The sequence below is a fragment of the Callospermophilus lateralis genome, chromosome 9 (assembly GCF_048772815.1).
Source record: "Callospermophilus lateralis isolate mCalLat2 chromosome 9, mCalLat2.hap1, whole genome shotgun sequence".
Classification (NCBI taxonomy): domain Eukaryota; kingdom Metazoa; phylum Chordata; class Mammalia; order Rodentia; family Sciuridae; genus Callospermophilus; species Callospermophilus lateralis.
This window is the reverse complement of record NC_135313.1, coordinates 58,400,248-58,418,382: the sequence shown is the minus strand read 5'-3', so window position 1 is coordinate 58,418,382 and position 18,135 is coordinate 58,400,248. Positions and strand designations below refer to the sequence as shown.

General features: G+C 38.4%; 1 protein-coding gene across 2 annotated transcripts in view; it reads left to right on the top strand.

Annotated features, from left to right (window-relative positions):
- The window catches only part of Itga6 (integrin subunit alpha 6), an 81,753-nt gene extending 73,495 nt beyond the window's left edge, over nt 1-8,258 (top strand). Inside the window, exons 25-26 of one of the 2 annotated variants that reach the window (XM_076866783.1) lie at nt 3,070-3,199; nt 5,540-5,621. In XM_076866783.1, coding sequence (XP_076722898.1) covers nt 3,070-3,177 — 108 coding nt within the window. In that variant the 3' untranslated portion in view covers nt 3,178-3,199; nt 5,540-5,621. Of the gene's footprint in view, nt 1-3,069; nt 3,200-5,539 lie in introns of both variants that reach the window. The other variant, XM_076866782.2, reaches the window with a different exon arrangement.
- The last annotated feature ends 9,877 nt before the right edge of the window (nt 8,259-18,135 follow it).

Here is an 18,135-nt window from a genome sequence, read left to right as displayed (position 1 = left end):
GTATCACAGCTAGTTTCAACTTTTATTTTAAAAAAAAATTTCAAGGCAGCCATTGGCGTTGGTTACATTTGCAGCTAGAGTACAAATAGAAAACATGAAATGAATGCATTGTAATGTCATGTGTAGCTAATAAAAAATAAATAAAATTAAATTTAAAAAAAGAAAACATGAAATGAATGAATAGCACCATCTCAAAGGGGTCATCATAGCCTACATCAAATGTGATGCCCATTAGAATTTGGTCTCTTGACTATATGATATATGATACATATGATATTGTCCCTCTTTCTCCCCACCAATAAACAATCTATATCATGAAAAGGGCATATGAGTTGCATACAAACCAACTTATAGATTTTGTATTATTCCCAGTGAATATCAAAGGTCTCTAGTACCTTATCTGTGATTCCAGGAAAGGTTTTTAAGGATTGATTTACCAGAAAACCTGACATGATATGAAGTCTTTGTCCTTTATTCATCAGTTTTACTGCAGAATATTAATATTTTTATTACAGTGGCATTATGTATGCAGCGTAGTGCATTTCTAAAATGCCCCATATTATGGATTCCTAAACACATCTGGTCTGGAGAGTTTTGGCTGAACTAATCACCTTCTAGAATCAAAGGGTTCCTTTTCCTTTCCTTCACTGAAAAATATAAATGGACAAGGCTTCAAGGATTTGTTTATTTTCAAATGTCAGGCATCTCTCTTTTGCTTTATTCTTCCAAGTAACTTCCTGGTTCAGCCTAAGATCATTTTTTAAGGTGCTCTAAACATGTGATTGATGCCATTTATAAGTTCATACCAAGACTCCTATTGTTAGGGCTTTAGCTAGTTTTATCCCTGATGTTTACCTCAGGCAGTATGTTTCTCTAGCAAGCACAGCCAGCCCATGTAGGAGTTGCCATGACAATTATTATTATCTCAGAAACTAAATTTTGGGTTTGGTGTGGGCTTATGTTTTTTTTTTGAAGAGGTTACAAGGACAATCTTCAGAGCAGATCTTATTGGCAGTCTTTAATCCTCACTGAGACAAAGCAGTGGGTTGAGGGTTAAGAGACCATGCTCTGTGATTATAATCCTGGGCAAATAATTTCACCTCTCTGGGGCTCTGATTTGCCTCAGCTGTTTAATAAGCAGATTGGACTAGGTGATTTCATTGGGTTTTTTTGTTTTTTGTTTTAAGCTCTGAAGTATCCAGACCCTCAAGGGGACTCTATCAGATAATTTCTCTAATCCCCACATGAAAGTAATTCTTATTACTTTATATTCTTTCTGAAACTAAATTATTTATTTTTAAAGCCATAGAATATTATGGTCCGAAAAGATTCTGGTTCAGTGGTCTTTAAATTTGAGTTTTGTACCTCTGCGTGGGTGGCACAACTAAACTAGGCAGATGGAGACCTGTACTTTAAACAGAGAAGTTCTACTTTTACCTGCTTTGCATAGGATTTTGCTAGAAAATAAAAGTCTTCAGCTGATTCATTCATTTTCATTTTTTAGATCAGGGATATTAAGAATGTTGCTGCTGGCTGTGGTGGCATATACCTGTAATCCCAGAGACTCGGGAAGCCACAGTAGGAGGATCACAAGTTTAAGGCCACCCTCAGAAACTCAATGAGACACTGTCTCAAATTTAAATAAAAATAAAAAGCACTGGGGAAGTAGCTAAGTGGTAAAGTATCCCTGGATTCAATCCAATCCCCAAATACCCTTTTCCCCCTGCACCCCGGCCAAAAAATATGTTGATATGTTGGAGGCAGGACCCAGGACTCTTGGATCCTGGTTCATTCTTCCTATTCGTTATCTATCTACTAGTACTTATTGAAAGTTGGCTGGGTGTGTTCACTGTCTATTACATTGGATGTCATAGATAAATCTCAAGTAGTTTAGTTCAACAGTGCCCAACACCTCTTTCTTTAGTAATGGAAATGTTCTGGAATGACACTGTCCAGTATGGTAGACAAGAGTCACATGTGGCCATTGAGCACTTGTAATATGGCTATTGTGACAGAATTACTGAATGTTAAACTTAAATTTGAATAGTCACATGTAGTTAGTAGCTGTCATATCATGCAAAATGGATCTAGATTTTTACTTTCACCAGTTGGCAGAATTTTCCAGGAAAGATTTGTTCAGCCAAGTTTATTCCAAAGAGCAGTTCCATGACCTTATGAACTAGATAAAAATAAACAGAAAAAAGTTCTCCATTCTTGAATGAAGGAAATTATAGTAGAAAGTGGAATTATACTTTTATACTTATTTAGAGTGTCCTCACCTGAGGAACACAGATTCCTACCATTTAAGGGTCATGTGGTGGTTCAGAATTTGGGAAAATGATAGCAATCATGCTTTCATGACAGTGTATTCGAATTTGTATTGCGATTCACCCCACAGATCCAAAGGTCTTAAGTAAATGGAATTTGTTCCGTAAAATTTACTGCAAAAGGCAGAAAAGTACAGTATGTCTATATTTTATTTGGATTTGTGCTAAGTTTTACTGAGGGAATTTAGTTTCTAACCTTTGTCTCAATAGACTGTAAAAGTCACTCTTTTGCCCTTTTGGATTCTATTCTGTGAGAAGAAATCAGCCAAAACTACAATCAAACATGCATAGATTTTTCCTTTTTAGAATGATTTTTGTCCTTAGGATTTTGTGTACAAATAAAAAAAAAAATTAGTGGATTAGCATCTCCATGTAACCATTTGACCAGAGACCCTCAATAATAGCATGTGTTGGTCTGGGGATGTGGCTCAAGCGGTAACGTGCTTGCCTGGCATGCGCGGGGCGCTGGGTTCGATCCTCAGCATCACATAAAATAAAGATGTGTGTCCACTGAAAAATAAATATTAAAAAATTCTCTCTTTCTCTCTTAAAAAAAAAATAATAGCATGTGTTGAACGCTGTCCCAGAATAATATATGCAGCGGCAGCTCACTTCTGGTTGATCAGGTCTCTGGCAAGGGGCCATAAATAGAAAGCAGGTTAAAATCTGAGATGTTCTTTTGTTTAGCTCTTCTCTTATCCACAAAGCTGTAAAATTGACTAAATACCTTGCTTCCTTATAGTGTGGTTTCTTCAAGAGAAATAAGAAAGATCATTATGATGCCACATATCACAAGGCTGAGATCCATGCTCAGCCGTCTGATAAAGAGAGGCTTACTTCTGATGCATAGTATTGATCTACTTCTGTAATTGGTAATTGATCAATGTTTTTTAATTGCTAGCTGTGGGACCTGCTTATGGTTGTGGTGGCTAACTTTAAGAGCAACAGCTTGCTATGTGTGTTCCATTAACAGATGTTTCCAAATGTCCACACTGGCTTGCCTTGCTTGGATTTATTTTATTTATGTCACTTGAAAATACACAGGTTTGTTTTTTATTTGTTTGTTTGTTTCAATGCACAAAGAATCTTTTTTTACAGGTGAGTTATTTTGTGTTCTTGTTAAACATCACCCACAGCAATGAAGAAAATCGCAACCTTTGCACACATAAAAGGAGGTTTTAGACCTCCATAGTAGCCCAGTTTGCCCCATGCTGTTAATCCAGTGTGTAGCATCCCACTCGGAATTTCAAAGGTGCATAAGAAATCTCTCAGATTTCTTGTTCATTTTGGAATTTCCCAGGGATAGAAGCTTGTGTTGACTGCCTAATTAACCTGTTGCATGTTGGAAACTTTGTGTTTCTCTTGACAAAGAGGTTTCCTCTTTTTGTTCTCCTTGCTATGAAATGATGGGGCAGGCTTGGAATGCTTTTTATGGTTGCTTGGAAATCATTTTATGCTACCTAAGCATGCAACTTCCTTTCCCTGCATATCTCCTTCAGGCCAAAGACCATTACAACAAAGAGCGACTGTCAGCCTTATGGGCTTTATGATCAACTTCAGAAAATAGTCATCTGCCAAAGTAACTTTCTATATACAAAATTCCAGTACAAAAAAGTTCTGGGTAGTTTTTATTTCAATATGTTGTAATGGAGTTTGACCATGTTTCATGCTTATAGAGATTTTATTCCGCCTTGAGTCTCAGTTAATTTTAATTCATGTTTGCTTCTATGGTTTGAAGGAGGAATGGAAGGAGGAATTGTGGGTGATTCCTTTTTCCATTTCTATGAACACAAAAAAGAAAGAATGATTCCTATAATTCCTTCATGTGGCACTGTCACAATGAATTCCCAGCATTGCCCTTTTGACTTTACATTTTATCCTTAATTTACTTTTTAAAAATGGAACAGGCAACAGTTTCATTTTGTGATAAATACACTGACTTTTTTTTTGCACAGTATACTAAACAAGCCCATGTAGAAATGACTAGAATAAAACCTCATGGTTCATAGACATATGATTTTGTCTTGCCCTGACATTTTTATAACATAACATTCTTCAACATAAATGTTCTATTCCTGTTACCGTCATGTAATAAACACATTAATCAACCATTCTAAGTTATCTTCTTCATCCTTCTAAGCTGCATTTTTAACTTGAAAACATACCTTCAAAAAAACCCCAACATTTTTATGCATTAAAAATTCAATCTGATTCAAAAATATTCAGGTATATTCTCCACATACTTTGGGTCAGAATGAATTTTTTAAAGTGAATAAAATATCTATTCATTAACAATTTGAATGTAAATGCTATCTTTTTGCAAAAGAAGAAGAAAAATTAGGGAATGCTTCAAAATTCAAACTCCATTACTTTTCTTAAGTCTGTGTGGTACACGATTGATTTTATTGCGGGACACTATTACTTCATGATTTACTGTGGTAACATCTTAATTGGAAACAACAGCAAATCCAGGTGATATAAAATACCTTCTAGCTAATGAGAAATGTGATGTGTACTGAAGCCTCAGTGGACAGGAAAAGACTCTTAAATTGACACATTGGAACACAATATTTTCAAATTTGTCAAGTATTTGTGACCTGATTTCCATCTAACTAGTGGGAGAAGGGCATGAAATAATTTTTGTTTTATATCTATTAAAAATCATTCTAAAAAAATGTTTTTCAAGTCATTTAGTAATCTGAAATTTGGATATTTTATAAATATTATGATTTTTTTTTAATAGAAGCACGCTTTCACAAACTCTTAAATTGTTAGTCAAGAGATAACTTACAGCTGGGTGCACTGGCGCACACCTCTAATTCTAGCAACTGAGGAGGCTGAGGCAGGAGGATCGAAAGTTCAAGGCCTGTCTGGGCAATTTATCGATATACTATCTCAAAAATTTTTTTTAAAGGCTGGGGATATAGCTCAGGGGTAAAGCACCCTTGGGTTCAATTCCCAGTACAGAGGAAAGGAAAAGACCAGATAAAAAATGGACTTTTCTTTGAGTTTTAGGGCTGTTCTCTTATTTCCACTGGCTATTATTTCTTTTCAACCTACCAGTGCTTTCTTGAAAGAAGATAGTGTCTTTTTTCCCCCTTAATCCAAAGGTAGATACAGATGAACAGAAAGCTTAGGCCATTCCAATTTGATGTAGTTGGTTTTCTTGTGACTAATTAATTTGTGTCTGTTTTTCTCTCCCCCTTCTCCAGTGTGGATTCTTTAAGCGCTCTAGGTACGATGATAGCGTTCCCCGATACCATGCTGTAAGGATCCGTAAAGAAGAGCGAGAGATCAAAGATGAAAAATACAATGATAACCTTGAAAAAAAACAGTGGGTCACAAAGTGGAATGAAAATGAAAGTTACTCCTAGGGGACCAGAAAAGCTTCACAGTACCCAAAATGCTTTTTGGTTTATTTGTTTTTTTTTTTTTTTTCCAACTCAATACAAATGGATTTAAGAGCCTGTTCAGTACCTGAGGATTAATTTCAGACTGACTACACACAGTACGAACCTACAGTTTTCACTGTGGATATTGTTACACAGCCTAAGGCTTCTGTTTTGCACAGCCAAATTTAAGACTGTTAAAATGGATCTTTCTTTAACTGCCTTAATTTAACTTTCTGGGTTGCCTTTGTTTTTGGTGTGACTGACCCACACCCTCTGGGGACGGGCCTGCCCAGGTGCACTCAGGCAACATCCTCCTGGTAGCACCCACATTCACCTGCGCTAACAGAATGGCCGTCCTAGCCTGCTGCTGTGAGCATCCTCCCTGTAGGATCAGAGAACCTGCAAGTTAAGTGTCCTGCAGCACAAGACTCTGCCATCAAGGCAGCTGTGTCTCAGTTTCAAGTGCTGTCTAAAGTTAAATGTGCAATAGAAGGTGATGTTGCCATCCTACTCTCTCTGTCCATTCCCTAGATGTGACTCCTTGCTCACACCAAGTGCACACAGGTTCCCTTCTCCCTTTTCACTAAAACACACAGGTGCAACAGACTTGAATGCTAGTGATACTTGTTTGTATGTGATATTTATTTTTTTCTTTAAACCATTTTGTTATTGACTAACAGGCCAAAGATCCTTCAGGTTGATTTAAACAATCAGAATTGGAACATGGGAGATCATTGATTGACCCAAGTTATTTCTTGCAAAAAGAAAATAATCCTTTATAAAATATACCAGAGAGTTGTTTTAATAACTTATCTGTAAATTATGACATCTCCTTCATGACAGCTTCTCCCCCCAACACAAAAAGTTTAAGAAAAAACAATCAAGATGTTTGATGTAACAAAGATGTTTAATTCTTACCTGAAATCTGATATTATTATTATTTTTAGTTTAGAGCCCTGTGTGATATTTCTGAATTTAATGCTATAACTTTCAGGAACTTTGTGGAGAAAATGAGTTTGTTCATTGAACTCTAGGGCTTGTTTACTCACTGCTGCAAATACTGTATATTCAGGACTTGAACTAATCGGTGAGTGCCTATGGTGGATCCAGACCGATCCAGTGTAAGACTACTGAATGAGTATCTGCTACCCAAACGGTGACTCTGTCAGATGGAACATCATGGCTTTAAGCTTTTTAAATGTTATTGGAACCATTTAATTAGTGAGTTGGTGTTCTATATTTCTTGTCCTTCCCTATCTAAATTTCCAAGATGACTTTGGGACTATTTTAACAAGATCTTCAAATTGTTTTTTAATTGTAAAAGCTGGCTGGGGTGGGAAGGAAAGACAGCTATGACTCTAGACATTCAATAGAGATTGAATATATATGAAAGTGGAATTGTAAACAAAATTCTCTGCTTTAAAATGTTAAAGTTATATGGGGAGCAAGAGCAAACAGGTGCTAATTCATTTGTCGATAGCATAAGCAGTGTTTCAATCTTTTAAGAGAACAAAATACAGCTGTATATGCCATTGTTGCTTTGGAGTTTTAATTTTTTTTCATAAATATTGTACCTTGAAGATACTAAGAACTTTATTCTGGTTGTACTTGGAATTTTCATTCATAAAAATTTTATAAATGATGTTTTATTTACAGAAATTTCTCTAAAACAGATCATAACAGTGTTTTAAGTCTCAGTTTCTTATTTGGATAACATGGAGCCTAACAGACACATTGGCTTTATAGGATATTAATCCAATATTTTGACGGTGTTTTTAAACATTGTTATGAAAACGAATGTCCTAAAAAGAAGGGTGGGAGGGTAGTTCAAAAACAAAACAAGAATGTTTGTGGTGTTTAAATTTATAGTTGTTAAAAATGTCATCTCAAGTCAAGTCACTGGTCTGTTTGCATTTGATACGTTTTTATACTAACTATCATTGTAAAATTATTTCATGATTAGAAAATACCTGTGGATATTTGTATAAAAGTGTGAAATAAATTTTTTATGAAAATGTTCATTCCTTAGTGACACAACATTATATTGTGAAACAACTTCATAAATGACAATTTGAATTCCCTTTTGTATTTCATCAAGCCAAACTAAAGTTTTTGATATTTATTCTTAAGAGCCCGTATAATCCCAGATCAGCCAAAGATACTAGTACCCAAAGGAGTGCAATGTAAATTTGATTGAGGGTTTTTTTTTAAAATCCTCTTGAAACTACTGTTTTTGATGTTTTAAATTTCCTTTTTTATAAGTTACAGAAAATGGCCTTATAGTGATTTGTTCAAGATACCTATAAATGGCAAGCTTGCATCGATTGATCTGCTTCAAAGGCTATGGCTGTGAAGGATAAGGTATTACTCAGTAATGAGACCATGGCTTACAAAATAAAAGTTCTTATGGCTTGAGTCACTTGCTTTCTAGAATGCATGTGGGATGTGGCATGTCATTATATTAGTCACCAGAACTGGTTTGGCAAAATAGTCAGAAAATACGTTCTTTGCCCGAGCATTTCATTTAGAGGACTTCCATAAAATTGCTTACAATTTTTAGGGATAGGACCAAGCCTTTTACTTAAATGAAAACATCTTAATGAGACACTAACCTATGAAAGGATGCTGTGGAGGACCAAGTTGGAGTTTAGTTTTAAAGAAGGGAAAAGTACAGTGCTGTAGGTGGTTGGATTCTGCATGTGTACATCTTCAGGGCTGAGAAAACAAATGCAGAAGAATTTTGTCAGCTTGCATAGCATAAAATGAATGACTAAGGCAGTTCCTCAAGATCAAAGGATGGGGCTGACCACTTTTATTGAAGAAAAGGGGAGGTTCAAAGAAGTGAAGAAAATGAACTTCAGAATGACCTCAAAAGAGTAGCTATTGCAAAGCTAGTGGGGCACCTGTTCTTATAGGTCAAGGTTGCTGTCAAGTATGCATTTTCTCTTATACCTTAAGATTCAGATTTTGCCAGTCTGGGAAAGACATTTCATCTAGCTGTTAGAACTAGGGACTGCTCTTTATTAGGAGTTGAAGCCATGTCTGCAGAGTATAACCAGAAGACTTTATTTAGTCGGAAAGTCATAAAGGCACGCATGGTCAAATCCTCAAAGGATAAACTAAAAAACTAGAGCAAGAAAATTGGTCCAGCCCTGTGCAAGGGAGGGCCATGCACCACAGAGCGCAAATCTAACCAGGTAATGGTTGATGATTACACTGGAGTGAGGGAGTCAAGTGCAATTTTTGTAGCTGTCAGCCAAGCTTAAGTGCCTCAATCTTTTGCCCTTGCCCAGGACCATCTCAGTTATGCTGCTTGTTCCAGGACATGGAAACAGACCCATGTTAGGAGAGATCAGATAATTTCTCACTATTTGACCTGGACCATCTCCCCCAGATCTCAAAACTATAGGGTTAGAGTGTGGTGCTTGAATTATCTTAAAGCCTATTAGGTAAGAATTCAACTTGCAAATAACCAGTGGATTTAAGTAGATGGTCTGTCATTGTGAGATGTGGTTTGATCATTTTCCAATTGGGAGTTAAAAAAAAAAAAAAAAAACAACCCTGGGGATATTAAATTAAGCTCTGGGGATACGTATACTAATAAGACACTACCTCTGACCATTTATAGGAAGCTTATCTAAAATAACATTATTGACAAGCATAAGTGACTTCACTTTATAGGTTACAGAATTAAAAACCTTGAATCTAGATATTAATGGTTATATATAAGACAATCTGACACTTTTGGGGTGAAACTTGACCCTAGAAAATTCCTTTTTACGTAACATTTGAAGTAGACCTTCTCAACCTGGGCTACACATTTGAATCACCTAAGGAACATTTTTTTACCCCCCAAGGCCTGATGCCCAGAATTCTGTCTACACTGACCGTATCAGAATCTTGGAGGGTAAGTCCCAGACTTTAGTACTGCTTGAAGCTCCCAGATAACACAAAGTGCAGTCATGAGACCTGCTTTAGATCATTGGATGGCCTGTGTATTAAAAGGGCTCTGCCCACCAAATGCCTCATCTTTGTGGTTCTCCCACCGCATCAGTAATAGGAGCTAAGTAGCTAGAGGTGCTTTTGCTGTCCAGACATGATTGACAACACAGAAGAGCATGAAGCGTGTTGGAAAAATGTTAGCTTCACCTCTTAGGATATAAGCTGGGGGAAGTCATTCAAATCTTTGGTCCCGTTCTCTTCATCTGTAAAATATGGTTGATAATCTCTTTCATAGGTTCTTGTAGGTAGTAAATGAGACAATTTGGAAGTGCTCATTAAATGTTACCTACTTTTACATATTGATGTAGAATCATAAAATGTTAGGGAGCATGGAAATCTAGATCTATTTCCTCCTCTCACAGATAAATAGTTAATTTTTGTTGTCATTGGAACTTTATCTCCTCATTCGTCAATATGTCAACCCATGATTTAGTACTAGGTGTTGAAATTACAATCTGCAAGCCCAAATGCCTTCCTGCTAGCTAAAAATATACACCATAACACAGGTGCCATGGTGCACAAGGTGACATGTGCCTGTAGTCCTAGTCACTTAGGAGGCTGAGGCAGGAGCATCTGGAGCCCAGGAGTTCATAACCAACCTAGGCAACACAGTGTGACCGAACTTTTATATTTAAGTTACTCAACATCATGGGTCAGTTTGAACAAGATTGACCTTACTATTTCTTTGTTAGACACACACCCCTTAAGATCATGACCATAATATGGATTATGATCAGGTGGATTGGGATCAGGTAACTCATAGTGTTACAATCATCAAGTAGGTATCTAGACATTGCTATGTACTGATTCTTCTTAATTTTTTCCCCCTCCTGAAATGGAAGAATCTAAAACAGCAGATTTTTCTTTTGGATATTTTCTTGGAGTTATTTTCATACTTTCAGTTCCTTGATTTCCTCTAGTGGGAAGGCAGGCTGCAATTTCCTTTGCTGGGCAGAAGATGAAATGTTCACAGAGCCCATCTTACACTTAAGTTACATCATATATGTTAGACCAGATTGAAAAATTCCATGTCTAGCTCCCACATCCCAAAATGCATTGATTCAAAGACCTGTTAACTGCAATATAATGCAATTTTTTTCCTCCTCCAGGAAGACTTCGGGAATGTTTGATTCCAAGGTGTCACCAAATTGCTGGTGGAACTGAAGTTCAGGATTCTTACCTGAGGAATCTAAGGGTAGTTAGGAAGTCTCAACAGAGTGGTTAAAAACAGTCCTTAGGGGCTGTGGATGTGGCTCAGTGGTAGAATACTTGCCTAGCATATTCAAGGTCCTAGGTTCAATCCTCAGCACCACATAAAAATGAATAAAATAAAGGTATTGTGTGCAACTACAACTAAATATATATATATATATATATATATATTTAAGGAACAGTCCTTAAGATTTTAACATGCTAAGAATGAGCTGAGGATCTTGTTCAGGTGCAGGTTCGGTTTTCAGGAAATCTGGCATGGGGCTCAGAGCCTCCTATTTTAACAGGTGCCAGGGCCTGGGTTGCTGCTGGCCCATGGATCACATTTCAGGCATCAAGGATCTCTGCAGCCAGGTCTTCATTCAAGTCCCTCCGTGCCACTTTCTACTTGTATGTCCCAGGCAAGTTTAAATAGCTGATGCCTTAATATCCTCATGTGTAAAATGGTATGTGAAATCAATAGGATATAACTTGGGCCACCGGGGAATGTATATTATCCTACCTACCTCTGCAATTTCCTAACTCCTAACTCCTCCAATGTGTGGATAAAGAACATTGGGAGGCACACTGTAGTCTTTGTTGTGTCCGAGTTTGACAAGATAGGTGACATTTGTCTTAAGCTACCCTTGTGGGCCATGCCATCAAGGTACCCCATGAGAGACAGAGTGCCATTACAGTTGCACAGGGAACCATGTGCCAGTCCTGGTAGCTGACCACAGAAGCAGTGTTCTGTTGATCTAGTTACAGTGACTCCTTTAAATCAGCAGTAAGACTGAAGTAAAGCTCTGGCTGGCTCAAAGAGGTGAGCTTTTGTAATTTGATATTTCCTTTTCCCAAGTGGCAACTTGTAGTTTTCCACAATAAATAACCCAATGACTTTGTATCCTTCTCTTTGTAATGTTGAGCACTTTCTGAGATAATAACTGTATTTATTATTTGTCTCTTCCCCTTAGAAGTCTTGTGAGAACAGGGACCTGGATTCCCAAGTGCCTAACATGGTGTCTGCCCAGCGCATAGCATGGCCTAAGAAAATTATTGAACAAATGAACCCCAGAAAAATAACTAAGAACTTAAGACATGAAGTGGAAGAAATAAAAGAAAATCTGTGCTGAAACTAGACATTGGACTACCCGATTCATATGTAGGGAAAAAAATAATATTAGTTAAAATAGATACCTGTTAAAAGAACAGATTAATAAAAGAAAAACATGTTTTATTAATATGTATAATTCATGTACATGAGAAACCCTGGGAAAATGAATAGTTCTCTAGAGGTAACTTTGAACTACAGTTTATACAGCATCTTCAACAAAGAACAATGAATTGTAGTGACAGAGGAAAAGCACTTTGAGTCTAGAGACAGCAACTTGTAGGATAGCAAATGAATGGCAGATAAAGGCTAATGAAACTTGTAGATATAAATTCCTCTGGAACCATCTCCAGGCTGTTAAGTATCTAAAGTTGGCTTTAATGGTTAACCTTTGTTCTTCCTGGGAAAGAGTAGGAAACCTTGTCTTTCGAAATCCATGCCCTGTTTTTAGATCAATATAGGGAGGGTGGAGCGCTCTCTTGGATCTTTCATTTGGTCTTCAGTTCAACAAATCTATACTTTTGGGGGAAGTGCATTCTGGTCTTGCACACATATATAATTCAGACCTTGCCAGAAGATTTCTTAACCCTCAGGCTTAAATTCAAATCACTATTAAAATAATTAAATGGAGGTCATTATATGTAAGGGGCCCAGGGCTTTGGGTTCCTACATAAGCAAACTGAAACCCAACTCAGTATAAACCAAGCAGACTGCAGAATAACCTCAACTGAGATCCTTTCACTGGAATGATCCAGATAAGCCTGTTGATCCAGCGTCATCTTCTTGCCTTCCCTTCATGCTCCTTCGTTGGAACCAGGAACCCCCAGCAGACCAGAGTTGCCCAAAGCATGAATTGCTTCTGTCTGTTCAAGATCTTTAAATTTTTAATGTGTCTAAGTTTTTTTTTGTTGTTGTTGTTTTTTTTTTTTTTTACTGGAGTTTAAACCCAGAGCTTTGCACATGATAGGCAAGTGCTTTACCACTGAGGTATGTCCCCAGCCCTGAGTTTTATCTTTTAACATTACCAATTCCCATTTGTCTAAGTCCAGAGATCTACTTGTTTGTGTCTAAAAATTCTTAGGGCTTTACTACTTCATATTCCCCCATCTCACCCCCACTTATATGCCTTAGGTACAAATGCTGTCCCAATTGGCTCCAATTTTCCTGGGGGAATAAAAAAGTCTGCCTTTTTCCTCCAATTTGCACAAAGGCACAAGGGATTCAGTCTCCACATGGTTTTACATTTTTTTTTTTAGTAAACCACTGAATGTGGGCGTTACGAATAGTGCTCACTGCTTGAACTAGCCTGAGCAATCTGCCCCCTCTCCCTCCCCTTTGCTCTGCAAAGTGAATTCCTCCTCTGGCTTCCTGCAGAGCTCTTTGTGAGCCTTCCTCTGGGATTGCTCCTTCCACTCCAGCAGCATATCAAAGTACTTATTCCAAAGAAAACCTGTGTTTCCCCTAAAACAAATCCTGGTGAATAGATGGCCTCCACATCATGGGCACTGGTAATGACTTGAATGACTGTACCCCTTCAAGAAAGAAGTCAAAAGTATATAGGAATAAACTGTCCTTTGGTGGAATGCTAAACATTGCTTAAAGCAAAACTTTCCAGGGTTTATAACTATTCCAGTTTTATAACTATGTAAATTGGAGATAACTTATAACAATGCAAATAAATCTGCCAGATAGAGCGACCACCCTCCTTGATTCCCTAGGGAAAAGTCAGTTTTGTAGCCTTTGCAAATTCCTTTCTGTATTGCTATTGTTCGACTTCTCCTTTGAACTGATTGTACCTTTTTTTTTTTTTCTGGTTTTCTCATTAAATTAATGTGTTAAATAAAAATTTTGGCAGGTGTTCATTTTATAGCTGTATGAGAGTCTTGATTTTACCTTTGTTTTGAAAATTATCTTTCTAGTGTATCAAACAGAAGTCGGAGGCAGGAAATATTAGCACACTCAAAAGGGAAACTGAAGAGTGTTTGATGAAAGAACTATTTATAGGAATGTAGGTTGAGTTAAGCAGCCAGGACTGGTGAAGCACCCCTTTAGCAATAGAGGAAAACTTCTACTACATGCTCATTGTGCATGGGGAGGGAACTGGAGCCACACAGAGGAACACAAACCATGGCCTAGCAGGAAGAGTCCAGGGGAATAAATATGACTCTTCTCTCTTTTTGTTCTCTGAACCCCACAAAGCCAGCATGTAATAGAGACAGGGCAATACAGCCTAGCTTGTTTCCATCCCCACGCCCACCCCGCCTCTTCTGAGTCAAATCCACCCAATATGGATCACAAATTCTCAGTGAATTTACACAGTCTGGCTAGCTAAAAAAAAAAAAAATCTTAAGAAGTCTGAGAGTATGGTTATATTGCTGAAATCTTGGTCCTTGTTCCTGATGCCAATCCAATTACAAGGACACTGTTTTGAGAAAAAGGGAAAATTTTTATTGCTTTGCTAGCAAAAGAGAAACACAGGGACTCCTGTCACAAAGACTGTGATTCTGCCCATCAGCAGGAACAGGGGGCTTTTAAAGAGGTGATTCAAAGGCTACATTCCACATGTTCTTTGTTGGAGTTATAATTCACTTGTTGATTTTGAAGATAGTCATTTCTGAGATCTTCTGTACATCCCCAAAGTCTGGATTATTTGATTCCTATGGTGGGTGTGTCCTCAGAGACAGATAACTCTGCCTAAGATGGGGAAGAAAGGTAATCCTGTTTCCCCTGAGATTAGGGAGAGGGAGAGATTAGGGAGGAGCAGGGAGAGAGGAAGAGAAAGAAACATCTCCACTTTAAAAATAAATTGCAGGGGCTGTGGTTGTAGGTCAGTGGTAGAGCTATTGCCTAGCCTTGTGAGGCATTGGGTTCATCCTCAGCACCACATAAAAAAATATAAATAAATGAAATAAAGATCTAAATTACACAATAATGTTATTATTAAAAAAATAAATTGCAGAGGCAGAGCAGCAAGGGTTACATTCAAAGCATAAAGTGGATCACTGTTACAGTTGTAAATTTATATCTACATAGGTAAGTAATATATAGCCTCTTAGTTGAGTCCCTTAAGTCTCTCTCCAGCTTCTGGACCTTAAACTTTTCCCTAAAGAAGCAAAGCGTCAATGGTGGTTGCGTGTGGGTGGGAAGGGGGGGATTTGACATACCACTTATTTGTGCTCTTATATAATCTTTCCCTATCTGGTAGAAGCTCAGAGAATACACTTTGGAGGAAAGAAAAAAATACTATAAAACAGGTGATTATATTCTGGAAGAACCTTGGTAAAATAACTTTTATGGTTTCTGCTGGGCCTTGGTGCTTCCATGCAACTTAATATTCAGCTGGGTACCTTGAATGCTCAAGTGGAAAGCAACCAAGTTGCAGATAGGGGTTGAAAAGAACTGGATAATACTGTGCCTGGGAGAGTAAAAAGAATCCAGAGCTCTGGGAGTGATCTAGAAGGAAAGAAAAAAGAAAGAAGAAGGAAATGAGAGAGGTTGAAGTAATGGAAATGGTTGAAGGGCTATGTTAAGGATGTCTAATATTCAACTTTAAATTGTTTTCTCCCAGAGCTTTGGTAAAGTATACTTTAAGCAAAACATGTATATGAGTGGTTCTTGTAAAATCCTAATAAGGCAATAATCAAAAACAGTAATAATGATAAAAATAGATGCCATTTGTTAAATATTTGTGCTAACATTGTTATAAGATATCACAGTGACCCAGTAAGATAGACATACTTATTTATTTATTTTTTTTAGGTAAATAGACTGAAGTCGAGGGGTTAAGAAACTTACACAAGGGCACCTAGCTAGCACAAGCCAGAGTCAAAATTTAAAACCAGAACCCAGGCTCTTTTCATTATATTATTATTGGATATCCAGCTGGGGTCCAATGTCCTGAACTAAGAATTGATCAAGATACCTAGAAGTAACAGGTAAGGTACAGATTTATTGATAGTGAAGGTGAAAGTAGCATTTCCTAAGATAGAGTGGAGTGGGCCAAGCAAGAGATAGAGGCTCGAGGGCCTCATATCTGGAAATTCATGTTTTATATGCTGAGCTGTGAGGCATTCTCTTCCCTATGTGGCTCTGATTGAAGAACTTATCCCACTTGCTCCCACTGGTTATTTTAGAATATCACACCTATGGTAGGAGTTATCATGGGTGATGAGTCCCCAGTGGTGAAAATTGTCATGGTAATGGGACACTATAAACAGGGACATGATGACTCATCTCCCTGTCTTGTCCTCTAGTGGCCTTTTTCTTATACCCTGCCTCCATCATCTTGGTGACCCTGAATTCCTAACAATTAGATCACCCTGCTTCCCTATAATCCTCCATGTATCATCCTTATAAAGCTCTTGTCCAGACTTTTGACTAACGGGCATTGACAAGGTCACTTTCTTTCTCTTAAGACTGCCCATTTCACTGTCAAATAGCTGCGACCATTGCCAGTTTTTCCATGTTGAGTCAGATCTGTCTCTCTACAGTATCCACCCACTGGTCTTCCATCTGCTGTCTGGCCCACCCAGAACAAACCTAACCTAATCCTTTTTCATGGAGCAGGCTCTTTGACATTTGAAGATATGGTGTTGAAGGGTGCCAGAATATACTACCCCCAAATATGCCTCTTTTGGCATATGCATTATTTTGAACTAAAGGCCACTGAAAAGCCAGCAGACACAGGGAAAGCTATAAAAACAGGGCACAAGTTGTTCTTCAGTAAAGGAAATTTCCATTTATAAAGGAGACTTAAAGTCCTCCTCCTACATCTTGACACTTTCTAAAAATTTACTCTTCTTTGTTGAAGAGGCTCTATAAACTGGAATTCAAGGTCACTTTTGGAGAATTTTTCTCTGGATATCTCCCATGTATACATGAAATATACATGTTAATAAACAACTGTCTTTCTCTTATTCATCTGTCTTTTGTTTCAGGCGTCCATTCTAACTAAGGGCTCATGAGGCTTGAAGAAAAACTTTACATTTCCTCCACTAGAAGCCCAATCACTACATTTGTTTCCAGGTAGTCAATGTTCCCCTTTGTGCTGAACATAATCTGTCATCTCATTTCTCCTATTTTTACACAATCCAAGACCTGACCACCATGGAGAAATGAAATGTTATTTTGTACTAGTAACTGCTGAGGATAGACATATAAATTCTATTTAACTGATAAACTTCATGCCAATGGTAAACTCATTTTGCTGCACCTGAGACATACCTAGCTGGGGTGGTCATAGGGTGCAGCAGCAGTGGAGAGAGGACAGAAAAGTGCCTCTTATTTGTAATTGCATCCTTTGCAGCTCTATAAACTAATATTATAAATTGTTTAGTCCGACGTTTACTATTTAGAAACCTGGAAAGGGTGGAGCAGCCATGCTTTGACACTAAGAAGACAGTCAAGAGGACACTTTAAATACACTGCTGACAGTGCAGAAAACGCGTGCAGAGAGCTCTGCTCTTCCAGTCGGGCTGCCAGTACTTTTTTCCTGGGACGGCAGTCGCTGTAAAGTTATTTAGGGACACCCCCTTACACACACACACACACACACACGCACGCACACGCACGCGCGCGCGCAAGTGTCCATCGTTCGTATTTAGGTACCACTGTTTGGCAAGGGTGCTTCCCCTTGTCACCTGTAAAACGTGGGGCTTGGTTGAGGGATGTAGCTCGGTGGTAGTAAAGTGCATGCCTAACATGAGCGAAGCTGAATTCAATCCCAGGCACTACAAAAATAAATAAACAAATAAATAAGAATGGTAAATGTGGGACTTTGTAGAGGAGTATTTGTGGAAGGGGCTCCCAGTCCGACCCTGCAGAGCCTAGAGCCTTTTGACAGAGAACTGGAAGAGGAAGCCGGAAGGTGAAAGTTGTTACGAAAGGTCGTGGGAAGGAGGCGCGCCACACAGAGCGCCGGGCAAGACGACCCAGGGTGCCAACGGCCACTCTCTGGCTGCCCAGGAGCTCGCGAGGTGTCCCCCGCCCTACCCCGCCAGCCCGAGTCTGCTCCAGAGTTCGGGCGCCCGCCACTCGCGGCGTCCCTAGCACCGCCTCCCTCCCACCTGCCCCCGCCCATTTAGGGGCGGGGCTCCCGCGAGGGGGCGGTGGC